The sequence below is a fragment of the Apteryx rowi genome, unplaced genomic scaffold (assembly GCF_003343035.1).
Source record: "Apteryx rowi isolate R43461 unplaced genomic scaffold, aptRow1 scaffold_559, whole genome shotgun sequence".
In the NCBI taxonomy this organism is placed as follows: Eukaryota; Metazoa; Chordata; class Aves; order Apterygiformes; family Apterygidae; genus Apteryx; species Apteryx rowi.
This window is the reverse complement of record NW_020450826.1, coordinates 100,580-125,655: the sequence shown is the minus strand read 5'-3', so window position 1 is coordinate 125,655 and position 25,076 is coordinate 100,580. Positions and strand designations below refer to the sequence as shown.

The 25,076-nt window shown below is 40.7% G+C and overlaps 1 protein-coding gene across 3 annotated transcripts in view; it reads left to right on the top strand.

The window, feature by feature from the left end:
* The window catches only part of ANKRD44 (ankyrin repeat domain 44), a 120,182-nt gene that overhangs the window by 76,186 nt on the left and 18,920 nt on the right, over window positions 1-25,076 (top strand). For all 3 annotated transcript variants that reach the window (XM_026081647.1, XM_026081646.1, XM_026081645.1), the window contains exons 13-18: window positions 977-1,045; window positions 4,071-4,211; window positions 6,964-7,047; window positions 8,083-8,194; window positions 21,029-21,100; window positions 23,554-23,755. In XM_026081647.1, coding sequence (XP_025937432.1) covers window positions 977-1,045; window positions 4,071-4,211; window positions 6,964-7,047; window positions 8,083-8,194; window positions 21,029-21,100; window positions 23,554-23,755 — 680 coding nt within the window. The remainder of the gene's footprint in view (window positions 1-976; window positions 1,046-4,070; window positions 4,212-6,963; window positions 7,048-8,082; window positions 8,195-21,028; window positions 21,101-23,553; window positions 23,756-25,076) is intronic.

Below are 25,076 nucleotides of genomic sequence, written 5' to 3'. Positions count from 1 at the left end.
TTTTTTCTTCTTTCTTTTTTCTTTTTTTTCTTTTTTCCTCTGACATATGCCTGTAACTGCCATTACATTGATCAGAGTTGTATGGGTACTAGGAAGAGAACATACTTCAAAGGCCTGCACTTCTGGTTCTGAACAGAAGTGATTCTTTGCCCTTGTGAGTGACAAGGGGTCTTGGAAAGTGCTAGGCATCTTTACATCATTTTCTGCTTTACTCTCATACATTTATTTGCTTGAATTACAAAAGATGTGAGAATTCAGCTGTTTTATTTTCCATTAAGAATCACCTGAGTTTAAACAAGCTGAAGAAGAAGTTATAATTTAATAAATTCTTTAAACAGATATAAAGAACAGAGCCCAACTCACCCACTGATATAAATGCAATATTGATATAACAGCAGTTTAAAATATCTATGCCCCTTATTCAGCAAAGCACTTAAACACATGCTTAAATCTATCAATATTCAACAAATTATGTGAGAATAAATGTAAAACTAACTGTTGTGATTAAATCTCACTGAAATAAACAGAATTTGAGCAAAGTGCTTACTGTTAKATGTTTTGCTGAATGGGGGTGGACTTCGTTAAATGTCACCTCTTCATTATTAGACTGGTATTTTATAAGCTAGCAACAGTTTTCTTTTAAGGTTCTCTTATAAAATACCAGCTCAGTGTGGGAAGCATTAGAGTACAGCACCCTTTGGAAATACCCAAGCACTCTGAATTCAGATCATATTTACTGCTCTCTCTTGAAATAATTGATTTATTTTTGCTTCAGTGGAAGAGAATTCTGATTTTTTTCTAGAAATAAAGGAGTAGATTTATAAAGCTTCATTTGTAGTTTGTTGTGGTTGTAGTTGGCCATACCCTATTTCTGCATGGCAAATAGTGGAGCAACTTTTTTCTTTTGAAGCGGGGAGGGACAGCCAAGGTGTAAGCTTCTGTTTTGTTCATGCTTTTTCTTTACTTCTCTTTTCAGTAACGTTGAATGTATAAAACTCTTGCAAAGCAGTGGAGCAGATTTTAATAAGAAGGACAAATGTGGGAGGTACGTAAATCATAAAGCTCATTTGAAAAAAAAAAAAAAAAGTATCAGGCAAACAAGAAAGACAACCTTGGTCTGGAAATCATAGGTTTCATGAAAAACACTAAACAGTAAAATAGATTGGCCTTCCCTACAGAACTCGGATGCGGCAGTTATATGCCAAACAGACAGGTGCAGACTTCWTTAAATACATAAAAACCAAGCTCACCCTCTTGAGTTTTCAGTTTTAAAAATAACACAGGCTTATTTTTTTCCTTATTGCTTTTCTTACTGCCTAGATTCTTGTGCTTTTGTGCCCAAGACAGCACCWGGGTAAAGATGGAAAGGATTGCTGCTATTTGATATACTTCCTAGTTTTTTTTTCCCTATATGAAGTGTTGCCATTAGTGTTGCTATGCCAGGAATGGATGCAGAGATTTCACTCCCTGATTGCTCCAGAATATTTGTTCAGCATTTTCCCATATTTTTTTTTAAACAAAGCCAAAGTTTTCTGAAGCAGGAACCTAGTCATTCCCCAAAACCTCAGAGTGAACTTAGAACATGAGAAGAGCTGTAGCCCACTGAATAGCATCACTTGACTTAGCACACTGCGTCTCATGTGATAGCAGATAGTGCCATCACGCAGTTATCCGTCACCATTATGGCCTTACCACCCCAGAATAGGTACCGGCACAGTGTGCTTAACTTCCCACGCTGCAAGCCATCTGGTGGCTTCAAAGGCTACTCATGGCATGGCAAGCTCAGGAGGTGCGCAAGTTTTGCCGGGACTCGGGCAGGATGGTAAGAGATGCGGGCTTGTCTTGCCATCTTGAAATTCAGATAAATAAGTTACTCTTCTGCCTACCCTCCCAAATGTTAAAAATGGATACCCATCTTTAAGCATTAGGTTGTCTAGGGTCTATCTGAAGATATTTCCAAATTGCAGCTGTTTGAGAGAACCCAGCATAAAACTCCCATATCAGCAAACGGTTCCCCTTGCCCATGTTATGTATGAGAATGAAAAAATGAGCACTACAGTGAGCTTGCGCAAAACTGAGTAGCAAGCAGTGTTTTTTAAAGCTGTGGGGTCACCCTGTCTAGTGATCAGGCCTTTTCCATTTTATCAGGGATTGCTCTTTGTCATCCACCCTCAGTTGTACCAGTGAGGTACAAAAGCACTGCAAGGAGTTTAGGTTTCTTCCTCTAAGCCCTGCAAACCTCGATGGGTGTGTGTACTTCTGCAGGTTGCTTTAGGTCGGTGAGGAAGGTGAATTCCAGGTAAACTGTTGAAGACAGCAGCTGTGTTGGAACTGAAGACACTGCACAGGTCCTCCTTAAGTACTCGTGGTGTTACTTATTTCAGAGAGAAAGTAGTAAATGTGCTGAGAGGTTAAACGTGCTCGTTAATTCTTTGTCAGATAATTTTTGCTTTTGTCATTATACTAATGTAAATGAATTACAGCTGAAAGGTTCTGGCCTGGCTCGGGCATTTTGTGTGGCATTGCTTGGTGGAGGGGCAGTAGTGGTTGTTAGTCATATCCTCTAAATATACGCACTGGAAGTGTGCCAAATATTTCAATAAAAATGAAGGCATTCTTCTGTCCCATTTAAATGAAGCAGGTTCAAAAGTGAACTATTCTTTGGCTGATTTTTTTATCTTACAGCTTCCCCCAAATAAAAAGTAGCTTATTTTAGGGGACAAATTAATTGGATTGGTTGAGGACTTCTGCGTAGCAGAGGGAGCCTTTGCAAATTTCAACGCTTTGGAAATTGTGCTAACAACATGAGCTCTCTCTGAATGACATTCAGGCTTTGCATGGCGAGTGCCAAGTGTGTGGCATGCTGAACTTTCCTGCACAGTGGATCTTTTCTTGGATTTTGGAATTCCTCAGAGGGACAGGATCACCCCATGTTTCTGTCACGGTCCGCCTCATATGTTGCAGAACTGCGCTGTGATGATTTTGGAGTTAAATCCTAACTCCAGTTTCATYGTCTGAAGGGGGCTGCCTCTGTGGGCTAACGCTGGGCAGCTGAAGCTCTTCAAGCAACTGGCGCTGAGCCTTAGGCAGAGGCAGGTTTAATGACTAAGACACGCTTCCCCTGTTATGCTGAATAGCACTGCATAGCAGGTGGATTATCAGGCTGCAGCTAACTCAAATTTAATTCTGTTCTATGGGCAAAGAAGCTTTTAAAGCCTCGATTATGTGTGCATAATAAAAAATAAAAGCGCAACAGTACTATGAAAATTCTGCATAAACAGATGAGTTTATATGTGTGAGTGTGTAAAAAAAGCAACTGTAAGGAAGGGGATAATAAAGCCTAGTTCAGCTGCCTGTGGAAAAATGTGTGGCAGTCAACTCCAGTTCTCATGCATAAAGTGTACATTTGAACAACCTTGGGTTAGAAAGAGCTTAATCTGCTCCCATTTGGGAATATTCTTGAGGCAAGAGAAAGGCTTTGTGTGTCTCCAGGACATAGGTTTTGTTGTTTTCTTTTTTGGGGGTGGTAGGAGAAGGATTTACTCTATAGTTATCTTTGAATTTCTTTAAGGTTTGTTCAACCCTGAAACTTAAACAGGCTCAGGAATAGGTGTAGCCAGCACTATGGTTGTGTTAGGTGTGTGAAACATCTGCAAAGTGAAGTTGTTAGGAATAAGCTTTCCTACGCTCCTTGTGGGCAGCAGTTCCAGCTGAATGATGTGCTGTGAGGGACACTGTGCTTTGCTCTGCCGCCTCCCAACTGCAAGAAAGTCACGTGTATACAGAGCAACAGCAGAGGCTTTCATTGGGAATAAGTTGTTTGCAAGCCATGGATGGAGGGTCCCTATGCTACTAGGCTTGGTGGGAGCAGTATTCTTCTTGTAGGAGCATCAAAACCTCATATTAACACAGTATTTTGTTAAATTTGCATAACTTTGCATTTCAGTGTAAGAACATAACGACCTGGTATTGTCACTTGGAAGTCTGTGCGAGTGCTACAGTTAAGATTTATTTTTATCACCCATGCTGTGTATGAGAATCTGAGCTAACGAGTTGCACTTGCATTCCAGGACACCTCTGCACTATGCAGCTGCAAATTGTCATTTCCACTGTATTGAGACACTGGTGACAACGGGAGCCAACGTTAATGAAACAGATGACTGGGGACGCACCCCTTTGCACTATGCTGCTGCTTCTGACATGGACCGCAAGTAAGAAAGCCTATTTGTATTTCTTGTTTAGTGTTCTGCTAGATCAGCGTCATGCTACTATCTTCATGCTGCAATGTCATTTGAACCAAAAAATAATCAAGCTAGCAAGGGGATTCCCCTCAGATGTACGCACAGCTCCATACTGAATTGCTCCGACTGTAAACCAAGTCCCCAGATGAGGTGGTATTTCAGCTACATAGTTTACCTTTGAGGTGACGCACAGTTTTGCAGTGTTGCCACCTTGTCCTACTGAACTGTTCTCCCAACAGTTTGTCTTCTGTTTTCCTCTGTGTGGTTTCCTCACAAGAGGAAGATCAGAGAATTTTCTGCATGTGCTCCGCCATCCCTTTGGAAGGGAGGGAGCAAGAGGCAACAGGAGGAGAGGTTTTTCCAGATGGACTGTAGCAACAGACAGACATCTGCCGTTCTGACAGACGTGCTGGCAGAAATGGGATAGATCTATCCATCGACCTCTCCACTCTCAGAGCTCATAAAACATTGACCCTCTCCCAGCTAGGTTGCTTTTTAGAGATTTTAAAGACAGAGAGGACAGAATGCAGTGCTGGTCTTGTGGGAAAGGGCTGGAAGGGGGGATYGGCTGCAGAGCTTACAAGTTCTGTGGTTGGTCACTGCAATTTCTAATTCCCAGTTTGTTGCATATTTTGGCAATCACTTCTTTCTACTGTGTAAAACACACTCAGTTATCCTATTAGTTCTCTCTTGAAACTATTAGCCGCCTGTATTTATTTTAGATCTTCCCAAGCTTCTCTTACTTCCCTGCCTCTTTCCTTCAGACTCCAAGGGACTATTTTCTTTGATTTCTTGTATAGTGAGGTCTGGTAAAATGTTTGGCTTATGGTTCTTTTCCAGCATAATACTACCTCAGAGCCCCTCCAGGAAGTCTTCTGCATAACCTCATGGTAGAAGTTTGGATGTCATAGCAGAACATCATTGGCTTCTTAATCATTTGCTGCAATAATACCAATATCAGAAGCTTCTTCCCTGTCACCCTTAAACCTGAATAGCGCTGAGTAGCAAGCAGCAGGATCTTCAAAGGACTGTGCTTGCTGCTACTAGAGAGGGACTTTCATGGACAGTGCAGAGTAGGGTGATATGAAGGCTTTTGCCACTGGATGTTTCTAATTCTGTCCTGTCACAGAGAGTTGTTACTCTTGGTGTTGAGAACTGTGATTCAGCGTGTTGTTTTTCAGCCTTTGGCTCTCCGTAGATGGGGCTCCTGCATGTAAACAAGCCTGATTTTGTAGGTCAGCATAGTTTTTTCTGCTGAACGGGGACAAACTCCCAAGGTCAGGCAATTTCAGTCCAAAGTGCACTCAAAATTTCTAACTTTGGATGCGGGCAATTTAAGTGCAGGGAGAATTCTTGGTGTAACAAGAATTGAGAGGCTGACCTACTGCTTCAGTTGTGTTGGTAGCTGTTGTTGCTTATGGTCTTCAGAATGAACGTACCCCTTTCTGCAGGGGAAGGCAGGGAGGCAATTTCATTAAATAGATAACTAGAGTTTCTGAGTATCTATTGTTTCTACAGATCACCACTTATTCTGTTCAGACACTCTTATTTTGGGATTTCACTGATTCGTAGTTCCTTGAAAGCAGTTATAGGTAGGACTTTCACCTGTTATGGGAGATGTTTAAAATCCTGGTCAATGCACAGGTATCTCCTACTATTGTCAGAGCTTTGAACAACTGTGTTGATTCAGCATAGCATGTGAGCACCTTCTGTGAGCTTACCAAATTAATATTCAGGGGGTTTTGGTATTGATAAATAAGTTTTCTTTATGAGGCAGTGGACGTTAGACAGACCCTGGGTTTGTAAAACAAACCATATTGCTACTTACCCATGCGAAGAATGTCAAATCTTGATATGAGAAATGGGAAACTGAACATTAAGGAAGGTATGTACATACTGTTCTGCTTTGTGCAGAATCCAGTCTGGAATATGTATGTTATATAGGAATTCAGATTAGCAAACTGTACTTCTACAAACCTTTTAAGCCACAAATTTGTGATGATTCAGAATAGTTTGGAAGTATATATTCTGTGGTAGCCTTGGTGGCCAAGTAATGTCTGTGTAAAGATTGTAATCCTCTGCCAGCTGTCCATCTGGCTGGGATGCATGGCTGCCAAAAATGGGCCAGGCGTGCAGGAATACTAAGATATACTCAGCTCTGTAAAGAATCTGACTGGGATATCCTTGCAGGGTTGCCAAGTATTTCACAGAAAGTGAGAAGAGTCAGCAACAGAGCTAATGCAGAGTCAAGAGAGACTAGGTTAGTATCAGTGTCTCAGTTTCCCAGAGCTCCAAATCTCAAATATTAGAGAAGCACAGCGGGTTCCTGTAGGAAGAAGCAAGCCATGGTAACCCTGAGTTGCTCTCTGCAAAGGAAACAAAAGACAAGACACAAGGGAAACTGTGAGATTATAGAAAGTGATGATCAAACTGTTTTTGGCAGAAATCAGAACTTTACGATTTTTTGTTCTTTTTGTTTGTTTGTTTGTTTGTTTGTTTGACGTTGACTTGCCAGATGATAAACTGCCGTGTTGTAGGTGTCTCCCTTGTTTGGAAAACTTATTAGCTGCAGGCCCATGCAGTGCACACATTTACCTTTGTGATTTTTACTGTTGACTGGAGATCAACTGAAGGCAAGATTGGGGATGGGTGGCAGACGGCATCAAAATCACTGATGTGATATTTTGAAAATAAGTTGCATTTTTCTGTCCTCTATGTTAAGAAGAAAGAATATTTTAGGTAACTCCCATGAAAATGCTGAAGAACTTGAAAGAGCCAGTGAGATGAAGGAAAAAGAAGCTGCATTGTAAGTTTGGAGTCAATACAGCAGTTAGACTCCATTTCTGGAGAACGCCACTGCTTTGGGCTGCAGTTTATGCTCCCTGTTTTGCTCATTCATTGCTCTGCTAAAGAGAACGCTTAGCATTAATGAGGGCTAACCTAAAGAAAAAAGCTTTCTGCTCTTCTCTGTGACCATATTCCTTAATATTTCTGTTTCTCTGCTTGTTGCTCTTTCCTAACTGAAAATGTGCTGATTTACTAATTTAATAATTCTTTAGTATCATGCACTTATTTTAATGTTTTGCGCTGGCTTTGTTTGTTGCAAAGAGAAGTTGACCAGTGGCTTCCACAATGTCTTTGCTCAGTCTGACGTTTTCATCTAGCTGCTTATTATTTCCTTGTTTTAAAATTCCTTTTTTTTTAATATGATCGCCTTACATTCACTATGAATTTCTAGCTATGGAAGAAAGCAATAATAAGAAAATTATAATTTCTTCAAGATGAGAGGAAAAAAAAAAGCCACGAGCTATTAAGAGCAGAAGGGATCCTTTGAAAAATATGTAGTTTTAAAGACATTTCCAACAAAGAAATAAATATATTTATATACATACATGCCAGGAAAATAATTAGGATAAGCCCTTATTTTTCAGCTTACCACCAGTATGTGTTTGGAGACCAATGGTTTGATCAGTGAGTTTTTACATATTATAGTAACAATTCTAGCTCTCCTGAATTGGGTACATCATGGTACAGAGAAATGTAGTTTTCTTTCTTGTTTTGTAATAAAAAATCATTTTACAATCTAGAGTGACAGCAAAGGCTGAGCTGAAGGCTGTTTTTATAAAGAAGATCTTCAAAGATGATCAGGGATTTCCTGTATAAAAAATTTGGCAAATGTATATAGGAACAGCTGGTGAAAGCAGGGAAACCCATAAGTGATTTAAGGTGCTGTTAGAAATACAGAATTAACTGTCAGTCTCCAGTGTCACTCCTAGTAGTGGCGGGGAACGAGTCTGTTAAATATTGTGAGCTGTCCATTAAACTAATAAATTGTTCCCAGGTGTCTAGAGTTCCTGCTTCAAAATGATGCCAATCCATCCATGCAAGACAAAGAGGGGTACAACACGGTGCACTACGCCGCTGCATACGGGCACCGACAGTGCTTGGAACTGGTGAGTGTGCTCAGGACGTACACGCTGCTGTGGTGAACTCCCCTGAGTGGTTGGTTATTCTCTGAGTTCTTTGGATAGTCACAAAGCTGTAGATACCTGCAGTGTGGTGTACTAAAGTCAAATACATGCAACCAGGTGTAGCTTAACTATGTGATAATCTTGATAATCCGGTCTTTGTTTAACAAGGTTATGCTTACATGTTGTGTTTTAGTGGAGCTTGTGTGTGTTTAAAATGGCTCAAATAATTTTTAACTGTGATCAAAATATTCCTTGTGAATGTGCCAGTCATAGAGGATAGTTCCCAGTGCATGACAGTGTATGTGCCTTTTGTAGATGTCATGTTAACTAACTTGCATACTGAGAGAGTAAGTAGCTTTTGAATGATGTGTGTTGTCAGCTGCTTACCTGCGGTGTCTTTTTGCCTCTGATGCAGCAGTAGCAGCATTGATAATTTTACCACAATCAACATTAACCTTGTACGCAAACATAATTTTCACTTTTTTTTAATCCTGCATGAGTGATTAGAAATCGCATCTGGCAGAAAGCCAAACATTTTTTGCCAAAAATCGGATTTGCAGGATGTGTAGAATGGGTTCAGAGAAGTTTGAGAGTTATAAAGCAAGTGTCATGAAGATGGAGGTTAACTGAACTGCTTGATGCACATTCAGAGGGTGATACCCCATTATTGTGTCACATATAAGTAGTCTCTAATTCCTTTAAAAAAGATATAATTAGAAAATTATACAGATATTCAGACTTTAGTAAGAGTAGAACTGTGTGCTGTTTTAGTGTTTTATGTTTGGTTCCTTCTTTGTTTAACGGGCCAGAGTACTTAATTATTAAAAAGGATTTCTGCACAACACACACTGCTTTCATACCACACTTATCAGTGATGGCAGTTACTGCTACCGTAGGAGAAATACTGCTGTTGGCCTACATCAAGGTCACAAGAGCTGGGAGATGTTGACCTGTAATCAGACCAGGGCAGCCCTGGGTCAGAATTTCAGGAGAGGCGTTAAGCCTTTTTAGCTCCCACCTGCAAGCACGTTTATTTAGGACGCTTAAAATATCACTGCTCCTTTGTTGCTTGTGGCAGCTGCTTGGCCTTTCTGTGTTCAGAGCCTTCTCCTGGAGTTGTTCTTGCACGATCCTGCCCGTGGGGATGGAGGGGCTTGCTGCTGAGCCTGGTGTGGGTTTGGAGCAAAAGCAAATGCTCTCGGTATTTGAAGGGTGTGTGTATATATAGAGCAGCCTCCTTTGCGCTGCATACTAGCCTACGCTTGTATGGCTGCAGCAGTATGTATCGCTGTCATACCCGTGTCTTATCACCAGGTTCTTGCAGGACCTGCACACAGAGAGCTCTCCGTATGAGTGTCTTCTCCRGGGGATTTTCTTTCAGCCTTCGTATCATAGTCCCTATGTGCCACTGGCTACAGAGAGGGTGCAGAGCAAGGTCCCCTCTCTTTTCTTTTCCTTGTTGCTGGGCACGTTTTCCGGCAATACATCAATTACAGACAATAGCCTGCTATTGAGGCTCGGTGTTGCTTAGGCACGCTAGGCAAAAGGAAGAACTGGGAATGCAGCGTGTGTCAGAGGTGCTGAGTATTTCTTTAATTTAGAAGGCTGAAATGCAAACTGTGGGCCAGAGACAGCCATGCAGCAAGTGCTCTGTTTGGACAGAGAAATTCCATGTTTCTGTATGTTAATCCTCCCATATTTGTGCCTATTGCTGCAGCAGAGAAACCAAAGGCATGTATCATTTGCAGAGTTACAATCATACATCTATTCTGTGTACAGCTGCAAAGGAAAACTGCCATGAATTTTAGCCTTTTGCATGCAAAGGACTGCTATCATGTATTAGACTGTCTACCTGAAAGTTTTATGGGGACCAGGATTTTGCTATTGGTGTTAAGAGGCTGGCAGGCACTTCACTTTATCTCTGGAATACRAAATTTATATGTACTACAAAGCGTTTGTGCTTGATTAACAGTAGCACCAGAACTTGTCATCTTTACAGCCCCCATCAGAAGCAGCTGATTTCATATTATTCATGTGAGAGTTTTCCCTTAGTTCTAGTGAGTTACTGAGTCCTGAGTTTAATAACTAGTTATACTTAGTAACAGTGACTGATTGATTAATACAGGCACCACCTTTACACTGTTCTTTCTTGCATTGCTTTGTATTCATTGTGACAAGAGAGCTGGGACCAAAGTCTTGAGTAGCTAAAAGTGCAGTGGGTATGAAATGGAAATAATCTTCGTGCCTGCATTTATTCAGTTATTCCAAGGTGAGAGTCTCTGGCGCTGAGAGTATTTCACATCAATTGTCAATTGATGATAAAGCATCAATYGTCAATGATCTCATCTGATAAAGCAGCATCTTCTGTAGACATCACTACCTCACAACGTAATCGAATTGTTTTTGAGGGAGTTATGGTTATTCGTGGCTATTTGAAGACTGTGCCTAAAAGGTACAGTGAGAATTCCTGTGGGCCAGGTGGAAAGGACCTCACCGCGCTGCCGCGGGTACCTGGTGGTTCAGCTGCCGCTTCCTGGGCTCTCTGTGGCAGACCTATGGCAAGGATTTCGTCACGAACCATAATCTTTATTTCTGGTAGCTGTTAGCCACAGTACATTGACTGCTGTAGTTATTCAGAGTTAAATGAAGCAGCCGCTAAGTTTTGCTTGCTTCTAGGCATGACTTTTATCTATAAGCCCCTTCTTTTCCACGTAGGCAGAGAGAACAGTAAAGTCATCAAATGCCATCTTATTCCTCAAGCCTTCTGTTTGTCTGCTTTGGCAGCTAAACTAAGGGAGATCCAGCAAATTGCAATACCCCTTGTGCCTTATCCCTCTCCTGAGTAACACTGGGCTCTCCTCCTTCCCGGCCCAGGCCCTGCCGAGTGCAGTTAGACGGCTGGGCTGGCTTTGAGCGCTGGTGTGCAGAGCAGGTGCTCCAGGGCAGCTGCCCGGGTCCGGGGCGCACGTGGCTGGATTTACTGCTGCGTCTTAGGGATGCTTCTCATTTTTGTTTTTCTTCTCTTCAGTGCTAATTCAAAGGGGAATGAGATTCACAGTATTTCTAGCTGCTCTTACTGAAGTATTTATCTCTGGCACCCATTTTAAAGGAACAGTAGGAGCCCAGCAGCCTTGATTCCAATATAAACATGTCTGTAGATAGGAAAGGAAACTTCTTGTTTGGGCTTCACGATGACACTTTTTTTCCCTAGCGCTTAAATCAGTCTGATGAAATGAATTATAAAAAGACAAATGAATTTAGGAGTCTTACATAAAAATGCTAACTTAGAACCATGAATAAGATATATCCCAGGAACTCTGACATATAGAACACTTTTTCTAAAAGATTTCCAATCTTTTCCATCCTGAAGAAGAGATTTTCAGGCAGGATTATTGAAATAAAAACATTATTTTTCAGTGCCAAGTTAACTGTTACCTTACTGTCTTATCTTTTTAGTAAATATTTGCATTTTATTACTGATTGGTCATAGATGGAAGTATGTAGGAATTATTCCCCCTAGAACAAGACAGTTCTTTACAGGCATAAAAATGTCAGAGGAAAAGTTCATATAAAATATGAAGCTCTAATTCTGGTCAAAACTAAGACAAGGTGGATGCAAAACTGAGGCAGATTTTACAAGTCAGATAATTAATATTTCCCTCATGCACTTTGCCAAACAATGAGGAAAAGTTGGGAAGAAGATACCCTGTGGGATTTGATTCTTTCCCTTGTTTCAGGGTCCACCAAATGAACTTTTCACATATGAAAAATTCCAGTGGGACTGCTCTTGTGCGTAAAGTTAAGCAGGGAACATATTGGTAGTAAATGCTTGTAGGACAGAGGCCTTAATCAAGAAATGAAACTCTTTCAGTGTTCCAGAATACATGGAAACTTATCAAGGATCTTGTAAGATTAGTTATTTTGGGGCCTTTATGACTCATATTTAAAATATCCTACTTTAAATAAATGGTTACTTTTAAAAAGACATAAAGAAGAAGATGTAGTATCAAATGAAGTTCCCTTAGCTGAGGAATCTGGTCTGTGCTTTAAGCATGATAGCTTCTCAGCATTACAAAGTATTTATATATTTGAGTACAGTTTGGGAAAGACTGATTGATTTATGAAATTTTTTTTTTGACTTTTTGGCTTTTGTGTTCAATGTGAGTCCAATACCTTTGGAGGAATTTAACTAAATTTCTGTGTGGAAAGAGGAGTGGTATTAGGAGAAATAAAGAACAAGAATGAAAAGGTCATATCCTCTGACCCAAACAAATGAAATTCGTGTGTTCGACCACAGTTTTCTCCTTGAGGACCCTTAGGTTGTCTGGGATATTAGTGGGGTAGTTGTCCTGCAATGAATGACGTGACGTAGCTAAAAAGAGGAGAGTGAAAGCAGATTCTTGAATTCTTTCTGCATCTGTGATGAGTCATTTGTGAAGGCTGAATGGTGGCACGTGTGCTTGCAAGCAAGTGAAACGCAGTCTCTTCCATCTGCTTTTGTACTTCCCAAAATAACCTCATGTTTGTTTAGACTGGGCCTGACTTCTTTAGTGGTCAGTAGTCAAGGTTATCAGTCAAGATCAATAGCTGATGTTTTAGAGCTGGTAGCATTACTGAACTCTAGCAGTTTGAAAAAAAAACGGTGTGTTTCATTCAAATAATCTCTTATTGCAGAATCTTAATTGATCTGGAAAGAGTGAAATCTAAATTGTAATTTCACATTAAAACGCTATCTGGAAGGCCAGTTAAGTGCTTTGGGTTGTTTGAAAAAAAAAAAACTTTTCTGTGCAGTGTCAGGGCAAGTGAATTAAATGTTGTCTGGAGCGAAATCTCTTGCCTGACTGTCAGAACTGATGTTTTAATCTGCTCCTCTCTTTATTCTCTCAGCAAATTAAATTTGCCTTTTGGCTAATGGGAACTGAATTCATTTGAGGAAGGGAGGAGAATATGGCTGAACGGCAAGTCGCGCCCGACAGAGAAGGCAAACCTCGGTGTGTCCCGCTGCCCGGCCGAGGCAGTCTGCGAGGCCGCGCACGTGCGGAGCCGGCAGACAGGGACTTTTCCAGCCAGCGGAAGGGCATCCCAACGGGGCAGCAAAGCTACGGGCCAGGTCTGCAGGGAAGGAAAGCACCTTTATTAGACCAGCTGTAACAGCTGGAAAAATGTAAGCCAAGCTTTCAAACACGGAGTTCCTTAACCTGTGAAGAAGCTGAAATCACTAACCCCGTAAATCTTTCATGCGGTCGCTCCTAATCTTACGTATCTCTTATCAGCAAGAGTCTGCCCGTTCATCCATCTGAGTAAGACACTAATAAATAGCGTGGTTTGGGTAAGCACTGAAAGCGCCCCGGCGCGCGGGCTTGTCCGGCTGCGGCGGTGGGGCTCCCCGGGGCGCCGGCCCCTTTGCCAGGGGCGCACAGCTCCAGCCGCCTTCGCCGCGTGGCCCCCTCCTCCTCTGCGGTCGGCACCGGTGACTCGAGGGGAGCTCTGGTGTCTGAAACGAGGGGGCGCTGGGTTTCGCGGAGCGAATGACTTCACGCCTGTGCGCGCGAGAGCTTCTCCCGCGTGCCGGCTCCTGAGCTCTGAGCTCTTATTTCGTGTGCAGCGCAGAGTTTTGTTTTTTTTTTTTTTAGCTTGTCTCTCAAATGAGTTGGTACAGTTAGGAATTCAGGCGCTTATTTTCGCACAGAAAGTGCCAATAATATGTAAAAGGAGCTTTCAAATAAATGCTGCCCAGGCACAGAATGCAAGGAAGGTGATGTGAAGTAAAACTTTTGGTAATGCTGAAAAACTTGAGCATGTATTTAAATGCTTTGTAAGAAAAGGGCCTTTATCAATGCTGTGGGACTGGCTAGAGCCAGGTGCTCATGTGGCTCAGTGCTTGTGAGCGTGCAGCTCTCTGAATCGCAGCGAGAAACCCTTCCGATCAAACCCAACCGCTGTGTATCCTTTTTTTTTTTTTTTTTTTTCAGAGGAAGCTTGAAATCATTTACTTTAGTGGTACCAAAGGAGAAAACACAATAAGAAAAGAATTTCGGAACTTAATTGTTGGAAGCTTTGTTAGGGTTATTCTTAATTCCTCTGTCAGTCCTAGGATCCCCCAAATAGCAGTAGACTGATTTTACTTAAGTTTTGATGTCAGCATTAGTATCCAATATGCATCCACTAGTTAAATTACCAGTAGGAGCTAGGTGCTTATATATGCTGTTAGTTTACAGCAGTATATTTTGGCTTTGATTTTATATTTTGGAAACTAGATGATTCTGATTGTAAAAACATTGTCTAGAAGGCTAGAACGACTTGTGAAGGATGTGCGAATGCGGGATCCTGGGCTTGCCGTTTGCTGCGGCACCCTGCTGGCACCCTGACTCTGAGGGAAACAGTTTTGCCTGCGGCCTGTGAGGGTATTTTTTTCTGTGTCTCTRACAGATTTTGTCTTTTCTTATTTTTTTATTTGTATTTTTCTCAGCTGGAGGAGCAAGGCACTAGCATCTGCTGCTTTCTGACAGTGTCGAGGCTGTTCAAGGAGTCCAGGAGAAAGGTTTCCTCTAGTTTGGAAAGGAGATAAGGACTTCTGCTACTGCCTTGAATACCTGTGTGTGTGTGTGTGTGGTGTTTAAATACAAATGTGGAAAGAATATCTGACTCTTTTAAATCTGCCAGATACAATGAAAAGAGCATTCGGTCAGGGCATATGGCATTGCGTTAGGTCATATAGCTCGGGGAGCAGCTGTAGGGGCTGGGTTTCCACAGGTCTCCTCAGTGGTATTTATACAAGGGAAGATGTTTGCCTACATGGGCAGGCTTTTAAAAAGAAACCGTCACTAGCTTATTGGTATTTGTAGGCTTAAAAGGTAATCTAATTTTATTTGTTAGGTAAAGGCTCCTGCAGCGTGTGTATAGATCAATATTTTGAAGTCTGCAGAGGGGTTTGTGTTCAGAAACAGATGAAGCATGGCATTATGYTTAAACCTGTGTTTATACCTTGTGGCCAAGAAAATCAGCATTTTGTGACACATGACCTTTTTGAATGGTGTTACTAGCAGCAGGGAACATTCTTAAGAAAAAGCTAATTAGTTTCAGTCTCTTTAACTTCCCCAAACCACCAGTAAATCAAAAGAGTAAGTATCCATCTTCTCAGCCTCTAAAAGTTCCCACACAAGGGCGGGACCCTGTTGACATAACTTGGACACTTGACTCGCAGCAGAGAATCTGGACACTTTTGCAGCTTCTACTTTTACCCCACATAGTCCCTGGAGAGAGGGAGACGCCTTTGAAGACCCACGTTGAGGAGAGAAGGTCTCTCCCCTGGTGGCCTTCCAAAGGGCCCTCTCTCTGCTCCCTAGGTAAGAGCTAAGTGCTTGTTTCTCGGGACTGCTTAGCAAAATACCGAAAACGCTGGTACAAGGCAAGTACCTAAATTATGCACAGCAGAGCCCAGCCCCCAAATCTCCAGCTTTTTAATGTGGTTGGTTAGGCTGCCATGATCACAACTTGTGTGCCAGGTGGCGGGTGGCAGACTACAGCCTTAGTGGCTTTCCGTGTAAATCCATGACTGTTCCCTGACAGTGTAGAGTAGCTTCCCATCTTGGCAGATTTGGGCCTCATGGGGCCTACTGTATAGTAAAGGAAGAGCTAGATTTTTAATCTTTGCCTGGCAGTGCTGGGGAGGCAGAACTGTACTGCTGCTTGCTTTGAACAGAATTTACAGGCTAGAATCAAAATATAGCCTAAATAACTGTTCATACAAGTTAATTTGCCACAGTGATCGGTTGCTCAGTATGTGGGCTTTCCTTCTGATCTCCATATTGATCAATTTAATAATATTTTTTTCTTCTAATGAAGGTAATGCACTTGGAATGGTGCATTACTTGGGTACTTCACAGATCAAATCTAGGAGCCAGATTCATCCTGCATGCAATATCACTTTGGGAATTGGTATTGTGTGAGGGATGAACTTGACCCTATCAACATTAATATTTTACTAGAGACAAAAATGCATCTTAAGAAGTTTCCTTCATCTCAACTTATCTTGTTATTTCAAGGTATTTTAACAGGGAGGGCCTCCATGTCTGTTCCTAGGAATAACTTCAGACACAGCAGTGAATTGCAGAAGTTAGATTAAAACAAGCTTCTCTCAGAAACCTAATTACTTATTATCCAGAACTGCACCAATGATTCAAACCCATTCACATGAGAATTGGAGAATTAGAAGCAGCAGCATTTACTTAGTGTGATGATGCTCTTGAAATGCCCCTTTCCTATGGCAGGGATGTYCTGCCTGCATGCCTTGGCATCTGGAGCGGCGCCTGGCCCGCTTGTCCTGCTGCTGGCTCTGGGGACCTCAGTGGGCACGTGTCCTGCTGATGGCCCATGTTGCTGGGAACGTTGCTCCCTCTCCCATTCGCCTCTTTGTTCTTCATAGCTGCATTTTAAGCTAAATGAATACCTTCCTATTTGTTGCAGAGCAGCACTGAAGATTTCACAATGGTAGCAACTGGCTATAATTTTAAGAAAATAAAAATAAACAGGCTGGCCAGCATGAACAGGACAAAGAAATAGTGGAAGACTGTAATGTCCAGTTTGCCATTTCCTTAAGATATAGAGAGAAGCAGATTGGGAAAATTATTTTTGTCCACATAGCCCTTGGAGAGGCAAAGTCATCCTTGTTGCGTTCCAGTGAAGTCCTTACAAGAACTTTTATGGTCAGAGGTGTTTGGGAGTTTTGTCACCTTAAGAGAAGTATAGAGTATCTTGTTTACTTTCCTTTCCAGTATTGCTGTAAAATCAGTTGTGTTTGATAGTCGTCTTCTGGCATAGGAAAGTATTTTGTATCAAATAGATTGATCTTAAATATTCATGTTGGAAATTATTTCCCTTTTTCCACTCCTGCCCCATGAAGTAATGCAGCTGGTGTGTATTCACAGGGGCTGCCTGACAGTGGGCTGTAGTCTTGTTGCTTCAGGAGTATTTCATCCGTAGGTGGACAGTGTAGATATGGGCACAGGATCAGGTCTTGGCTTATGATTCTGTTTGTGAAGTGCTTGCAATGCAGTTTATTCTACAGCAAAGAACAAMAAAAAAAAAAACCTTGCAGGTTGCCATCATACCTTAATATTTATGTCTTTAATTATACTAAATGACTTTTTTAATTAGAAGGGAAGCAAAGCTCCATTGGATATAGTAAGTAAATGAAAAATGATTGCACGTTGTGTATTTTGGTTTTTATTTAAACTTACTGTTTTGCAATTCTTTGCATTCCCTCTGATCAGGCCTGAACAAGAAGAATGATGGCTGTTAACCAGCATGCCATGTACTTAAAGCAACTGCATGTGTGATGCTTTCATTTAAATCAGCTTTCCTGGTTGCTGTTGCTTGTAGAGGCTTGAGCTGTGCCAGGAATTCTGTTGCTTTTCCTCAGTTGGTCTGAGGAGCTGTGGATCAAGAACACGCATCTCACTGGCATGATGCTTTTTTGGATAGTAAAATAACTTTGCATTGGGTAATGTGAAACAGAGCCAACGTTGTCTGTTTTCTGGAAAAACATGGCCAATTTCAAAGTGGTTCAGAGAAGAAATATAAATTGCACATCTTCAAATGAGTCTGAATCTAAAAAGCACTTGTGTTTTTTTACAATAGAGACAAATGAGAGGAGAGTAGCAAAAACACGTTTGAAGCACACGTTTTTAAAGCTGACTTTCACTGTATTTCTGCTGAACTGAAATTCTCCAACTAAAGAGGATATTTTTTGTGGCTAATGATTTCTCTAAACAAAAGCCTTTCTATAAAACTTACAGAAATGTGTGAGATTTTGCAAATCCTTCACTGGGGAAGAGGGTCCTCAGACCAATGTATTGGACTTCATAGAAGCTCTGAGGCAGAATTTTTGGTTAAAAAGAAGCATGGTCTACATGATGGGAGTGCAAAAGATCCAGGCTCAAATCTCTGCATCTGTCTGCAGTCTAAGTTTGCATCAATCTAAGCAGCTTTAAGTCATTGAGATACTTTTTGTGGGGGGCTCTTCAGTCCCACAATTTGTTCCTTTAGAGCCTTAATTCTGTCAATTTTCAATGTATTTTTTTATCTACTCAAAAGGCAATTATCTGCCTTTTTCCAGAAGACTTTTGGAGCCTTTTGACAAGTTAAGAGAACTATTTCTATGTTAAGATTTTTGATCCTGAAATTTCAACAAATGATGTAATTAAAAGCAATTAAACTCTGCTTCTGTGCTGGCCTTATGGATTCAGAGGACAAGCCAGTGTTAGGCAGCCAGGGGAACAGGCTTAGCGCTTGGATTTGTTTGGCGGGGTGTTTTTAGTTTGTTTACTCACTAGAGAATATAAGAATTAAAATAATCATTTAGTCAAAACATGCTTGGGGTAACTTGGAATTCATGCACATGTATTCAGAGTTGGCTGCTGTGTCACCCTGTTTGCATCTATGTTATATGTTTCTTTTTCTTTGGGAAATGTCTCTGAAGATGATGGACTCATCCGACAGATGGTTTAACAATAATCCTAGGTGCCATCAAACACTGGTTGTTTCATTTACATTAAATAAGGATATTTTAACCATACTAAATAATACTTTAAAGAGAACAACAATATTTTAAATTAGAAATGGCCCCACATGGTAAGACCAAATGTGTTTCCTAAACCTGCCCCAAATGTACTGAACACCTGCTGTGGGACTTGATTTTTTTTTTTTCTCCTTAGCTGCAGAGATGATTTAACAGTCATATTACCTGTTAATATATGCACAGCCGCTTGCTTATGAGTGGTATTTGCATTAGCGCACCTTTCTTTCCCAGTCCTAACATTATATTATTCCCAAAATTTACAAAATTACTACTTAATCTCCTAGTTTTTTGCATATGTTTTACATTAATGTCCTTGTTTAATAAGAGATCTGTGACACCTTATGCACTGTTAATACTAGTTGGTATTCTGCCTTGATTTTGGCTAAGTTTATCCTTGATGTAGGTCTATTAAAGACTAATTTGTTACACTAAAAGTTGAGGCATACAGCAGAATTTAGGGCACAGCGTCATCATGCTGTGCAGGCAGGTATTTCTGTGCCTGCAGCAGGCTCGCACCCCTCTCTCTGGGGATTCCTCCACGGTGTCATGCCCTGGAATTGCCCAGATTGTCACAAAGTTTTCCTTTCCGCTTTTTCAGTCCTTTAGTTAACTCCTTACTCTGTCAAAAAAACAAAACAAAGCAAGAAATAACTGTATGAAGAACTGACTTGCCACCTTAGCAACCTTACAAGTCAGGTGTAGTTACTTATTGTGCTTTTCTTTCCTTTCACAGTCTCCTATTATTAATTTTCTGTAAAATGCTAATTTCCAGTCATAAAGGTTTTTGGAGACTAACCCTTTGAGTAGTTATTAAGTAAAATGCCACACACACCAGTGGTGCTACTCGCAAATGTTGAATTATCAGTATTGTCAATACTGTGTAGAGGTTTTCTTTGCAGCCTGAATTAGATAAGTTGCCAGGGTCCATTTGCTACTGTGGAGGGGTTTTGGTCTCAGCAGATCTATGTTTCCTCCTGCTGAGTGGATAAAACTGCCCCATTTGTTAAGCCTTAAAATGCTTTGGTATCCTTTGAAATTAAAAGGGTTATACAAAAGCATGTTGCATTTTATGAAATGTGTTAGCCATTTCCTGGTGGTAAGCATTCAAGGATGTGGTGTGTTTTGAAAGACTGTCATTACAGAAGCAGGTTCTGCTTTGATAAATTCATAAAAATGACTGTGAATGACTCACAGCTCTGTTATAATTATTGCCAGTCCTAATTACGTGTCAGAATGATCTGGCAGATGTGGCTTGTGTATGCAATACCTATGTATTCATGAAACAGCATTTTTTCTAATGTGAATTGAGCAGAGTGCTCTACTCCATAAAGCCTTCTTTTTTCTTTCCTCAGCCAAGCAGYCCCTATGATTTCAGCAGGACTAATTAATCAGGATAAGGATGTTAATGACAAGCTTTTAAACAAATATTATACCTTTACTCTATGAAAAAAACTTGAAAATATTTTACAGGAAAGGTTATGAAGTATTTATTCCTCAGAGTCCTTCAATATTCACTGCAGACATTTGAGAATAAAATATATCTTTGCCTGCTGACACATAGTCCGTCGGAACTTACCTGTCTCAGTCCAAGGAAAAGTCAAGCTTAGACAGGAATTCAGCCAGTACAGGAGATCATTTCCAGGAAGCTTAGTAGATAAGGTTGCCAAAATCCTACATGCTAACCTATGGCTTTCCAATTTTCTTATTCGTCTGATGAGTGAATGATATTGAATGAGTGGACCATATTCTAGTTTATTAAAAAAAAAGTTTAATTTTTGTATATTCAGTTGAAATTAAATAGCAGATAAGGACTCCTTACTGTTACTTCTAAAGTCATGGAGATCTTGACTGTAGGAACCAGATTGACTTTCAATCTACAATTTCTTTTACCCACAGGTCATTATGCAAAATAGGATCTATTTCAGGTACCATAGAGCATTCCATGCACAACAACCTGAAAGCTTCTTTTATAAAATTGTGTCCAAGCATTTTGATTTTATGCTTAGAATTAGAGTATTGTTTACTATTCAAATTATCTGCTCTTTTTAATACTTAATTTGATAAAATATAATTGTAGAATGACAAACTCTTCTGTCTCTCTCCTTCCCACCCATATGAAGTATGCCTACTTCTATAAGTTGACTTTTTCTTTAACTTGACTGATGTTGTTGCAACATTAGAATTTGTGCTTTGCAAAGGTGCTTTAAGACTGTCTTTTTTATTATTATTATTTTCAGCTTCTGGAAAAAACCAACAATATGTTTGAGGAATCTGATTCTGCAGCTACGAAAAGTCCTTTGCATTTAGCTGTAAGTATGAGATGTGTGCAGTGTTTGATCATTATCTCCTATAATAATTCCTTAATATCTGTCTTTGAAGCAGGTCTAATCATAGACTTGTTTTGAAAGAACAGGGAAGGAGTGTAGGCCTAGATGTAACAAAAAAATGGTTTGGAGCTGGAATTGTTAATTAAGTTTTGTTGAAGTCGCTGGCTCTTACTGACTAGGACATGGGTAAGAGGAAGACATGGACATCAAAGTGAAATTAAATGGCAAATTGCAATTTTGCTTTCACAGAGTAGCCCTTCCCTGAATATCCAGCCTTACCATGAGCTGCCGCCTCTTGAAAGGGAAGGAACTTCCTTACTGGAAAATAGAGGCAGGTTTTAGTTCTTGAGTGATCAAATCTCTGTTGCCCAGTCAGTCAAAACAGCTGTGACCTGGCTTTTGAATTGTCCACACATAATCCGAGGGAACAAGAGACAAATTAGTTGGGTTGAAGGACTGAGTTTGTCACTGAGCTCTTCTCTCCATCTTCTCCGTGATTCAGAGACTGCTGAAAAGAGCATCTCTCCCAGGCCCAAACAGGAGTCACAATCTGCACTATCACCCACACAAAACCCTTTCTGGAAAGGGACTTGACCTGCAGCCAGCTAGACAGCAAACTCATTTTCTCTCTGCTCCCTCTTGGACAAAATCCGTGTTAAGGACGCTGCCAGTGGCTCTCCTTGTTATATTTTTTGCTAGTAACAATACTTCATTCGCCTGATACCCCAAAAACAGGGTTAAAAAAAAAAAAAAAAGCCTGCATAAAACATCATCATTTCTCACACTTTAACTGTAAACACCTGTAAGTGTCTCTGACATTTGTTTCAAAACCTCCCTTGTATCTGGATGCCTGTAGCCATCCCRTTCCAGTTCTAGCAGTGTCCATGTGAATATGTGTCCACAAACAGGTCCACACATGGGTCCAGAAAGCCAGCAACCTATACCAAGACACAAAACCATGTTACATGGCTGATATAGAGCAGTGGCCAAGGCCTCTGTTTACAGGTGTTTGACCCTAGAATGGAAATCTTTAGGAATTAAAAACACGGGGCGGACTAGCAGCTAATAAAATATTGACCTGTCATGCTCTGATGCTATTCTGCTTGGTTACTGTCGTGGCTGAGTAAGTGACTGCACCAAGCAAACCAACATGAAAAAAAGAAACATCAACATTACTGTCCTTTCAAGGAGGAGATAGAATATACTGTCTGCATAGCACCTTAAAGATAGATACCTTGTATTTTGTGAAAAACTGGCTTATTACTGGTTGTTTTCTAAGTAAAACTGCCATGGAGCAGAAAAGCTGACAACTACATCACAGTATTTTCTGGGATACGGGTTCTCTGTGCTGTAACCTTCCTTTCGTCCTCTTTTTTGTCTTTGCCTTTCTGCTTTCTCAAGTCATTTTTTTGGCCTAATAGGGAAACAGCTTTCTGTTCCCTGTACTGCATCCCATTCTTCTAAGCTTTTGACAGTGGTCACTAGGAGCAAGCTCCTGCCACCACTACTTAAACCTGAAGTTCAGTGGCTGTCTGGTTCTTTTATGTATGTGTTTCTTTTCCGTTTTCATTAATTGCTTCAATTCTGATAATATTAATTATATGTGTGTGTATACAGACAAAGCGTGTTCTCTGCGAGTCTGACAGTAAGAAGGGGAGGGCAGTCCCCACAAAGCTGAGGGAACTGCATCTGGTTTCTGTGGCGATCCATTGGGATTTTGCAGTCAACTGTATTTGTGCAGTGGGTCCAAACATGGGTGTAGGCCTGAGAGTGTATTTACTTGTCTGCTATAATTGTTCTACCAAAAGATTCTGCTGGCTGGGATATGCTTATGAAGCGTCAGCTGTAAATAATAGTTCAAGCTTGTGATCATGAATATGTGCACAAAAATCTATCTTGAGAATTGCTTTCACTCAGCTGGAGACCAGTAGTATGCCACATTAAATTGCTAGCTAACCAAAACAGTTGGACATGTTGAATTTAGCACCCAGTTAAGTGATAATCCATGTGACTTCTGACCGTCACTGTGTCTAGTTTTTGAAGCAACCATTTCCCTGAAAGATGAAGTAAAACTTGAAAAATTAATTGTTGATTTGCCCGTGCTGAWTTGGTGAATTATTGCCTGAAGTTCCTCACTCTGGGTTATGTTAGAATATCAGAGCAAGTCAAAGACCATAATTTCTGTCGGTAAATGCTAGGAGTTTTGGGCTGTCTTGGCTACTTGTATCATCCACAGTGTAATGTAGGTAAAGTCCATATGTCCTTGGGAGTTTCGGACAGAATAAAAAGGCATCAAGAAAACTGTCATTTCTATGATATTTAAGAGAAGGTGTCAATGGCAGATTTCATTCTTGTGAAGTATTTGTAAGACAAGAGTTGTGACTCTTATGGTCTGCTTTGCTTTGTTCTGTACATGACTGATTTCATATTTCTAGGCCTATAATGGTCATCACCAAGCCTTGGAAGTTCTTCTCCAATCTCTAGTAGATCTGGACATTAAGGATGATAAGGGACGCACTGCTTTGGACCTGGCTGCATTTAAAGGACACACAGAGTGTGTGGAAGCTCTCATCAGCCAGGGTGCTTCTGTCACTGTAAAAGACAATGTCACCAAAAGGACCCCCCTCCACGCTTCCGGTGAGTGTGCGCTTATTTGTTCTYGCAGTATGAAGCCTACAACACAGAAGGAGATAGCAGTTGTCTTTACCTACCTACTGACACTAGTTAACATAGTTCTTCTAAATGGAGAAAGGAGATTTTGATGTGTGTTGGGGACAGCTTGCTTGCTGAGGTCCTAGAGTTAACTCTTACCTCTCAGTTCCTTGGTTTTCTCTCTGTCCCCACAGTTCAGTCCTCTCTCACACAGAATCCCACATTTTTCCACACCGCTATTGCTCTGCCCTTATCTGCTTGCCTCTACTTTACCTTACCTCTCTATTACCACATCCTCGTTATAATGTGTGATGATTCCCCTACCTCTTCTTCGTGGTTCCTGAGCCAAAAGATCAGGGGAAGAGAGAACGTTTGCCTCAATGGTTTTCCTAAAGAAGAAGGGTTGAAAATGCAGGTAGGCTTTCACTGGTGATTAAATGGTTCGTGTTCAAAACCTTCAACCTTTTGCAGTGGCAACACTACAGAAATTCACCCCCTTTCAGGCATTMTCCTCCTCCTGAGCTAGCTTGTGGATTTGCTGTGGTTGGATTCCTCATGTGTTGAGTTCTGCATGTTCCATAATTAACTGGAAAATGTAGAATTTGCCATTTATTTAAAGGTTACTATTTAGTATGTACCTCTCTGATGAATATGCGGAGGTGCCAAAGAACAGTATTTCAACTTATTGTTCCTTTGGCTGTTCAAGGGACTCAGTGCAGCATAGCAGTGACCTCTACTGGGAAGTAAAATCAATACTTTATTTGACAACATTTATTTTCAGGGCCAGACTTAATTGTCTTTCTGTGTCTCTTCTTCTTGCTTAGAATGAAATGCGTACTCTCTAAAGGTATCAGATTCTTAAATGTGATCATATACGTGCAACCCAGAAGCACAAGGTGAAATATATAAATTTTGTTTGCAGTACTAAAGAAAACCTGTGTAGTAGATCTTAACAGCATACTAAAAAATGCTTTCTGGCTTCTTAAATTTTGCATCAGAACTGAGTACATTATTAATTTATCGTGGGTAGTAATGTAGAGGTGTGTAGCCTGAGAGTACAAATCGGAAATTTGAAACCAGAATTCAGTGAGAATGGTTTTAGTTGTTTTTGGTAAAAATGCACAACTTTAAATCCAGCTGATCTTTGCCCTGTTAAAACTGTTGGTTTAGTCAGTTTAAATCAAGATCAGTGCTATCACAAAACTGCAGTTGTGTTGGTCAAGAGCTTTTCTATAGCCACTTCAAACACAACTTGGGGTCTGATGGACAAGATGTTGACTTTGTCTGGTACCTCATCATTAGTGGC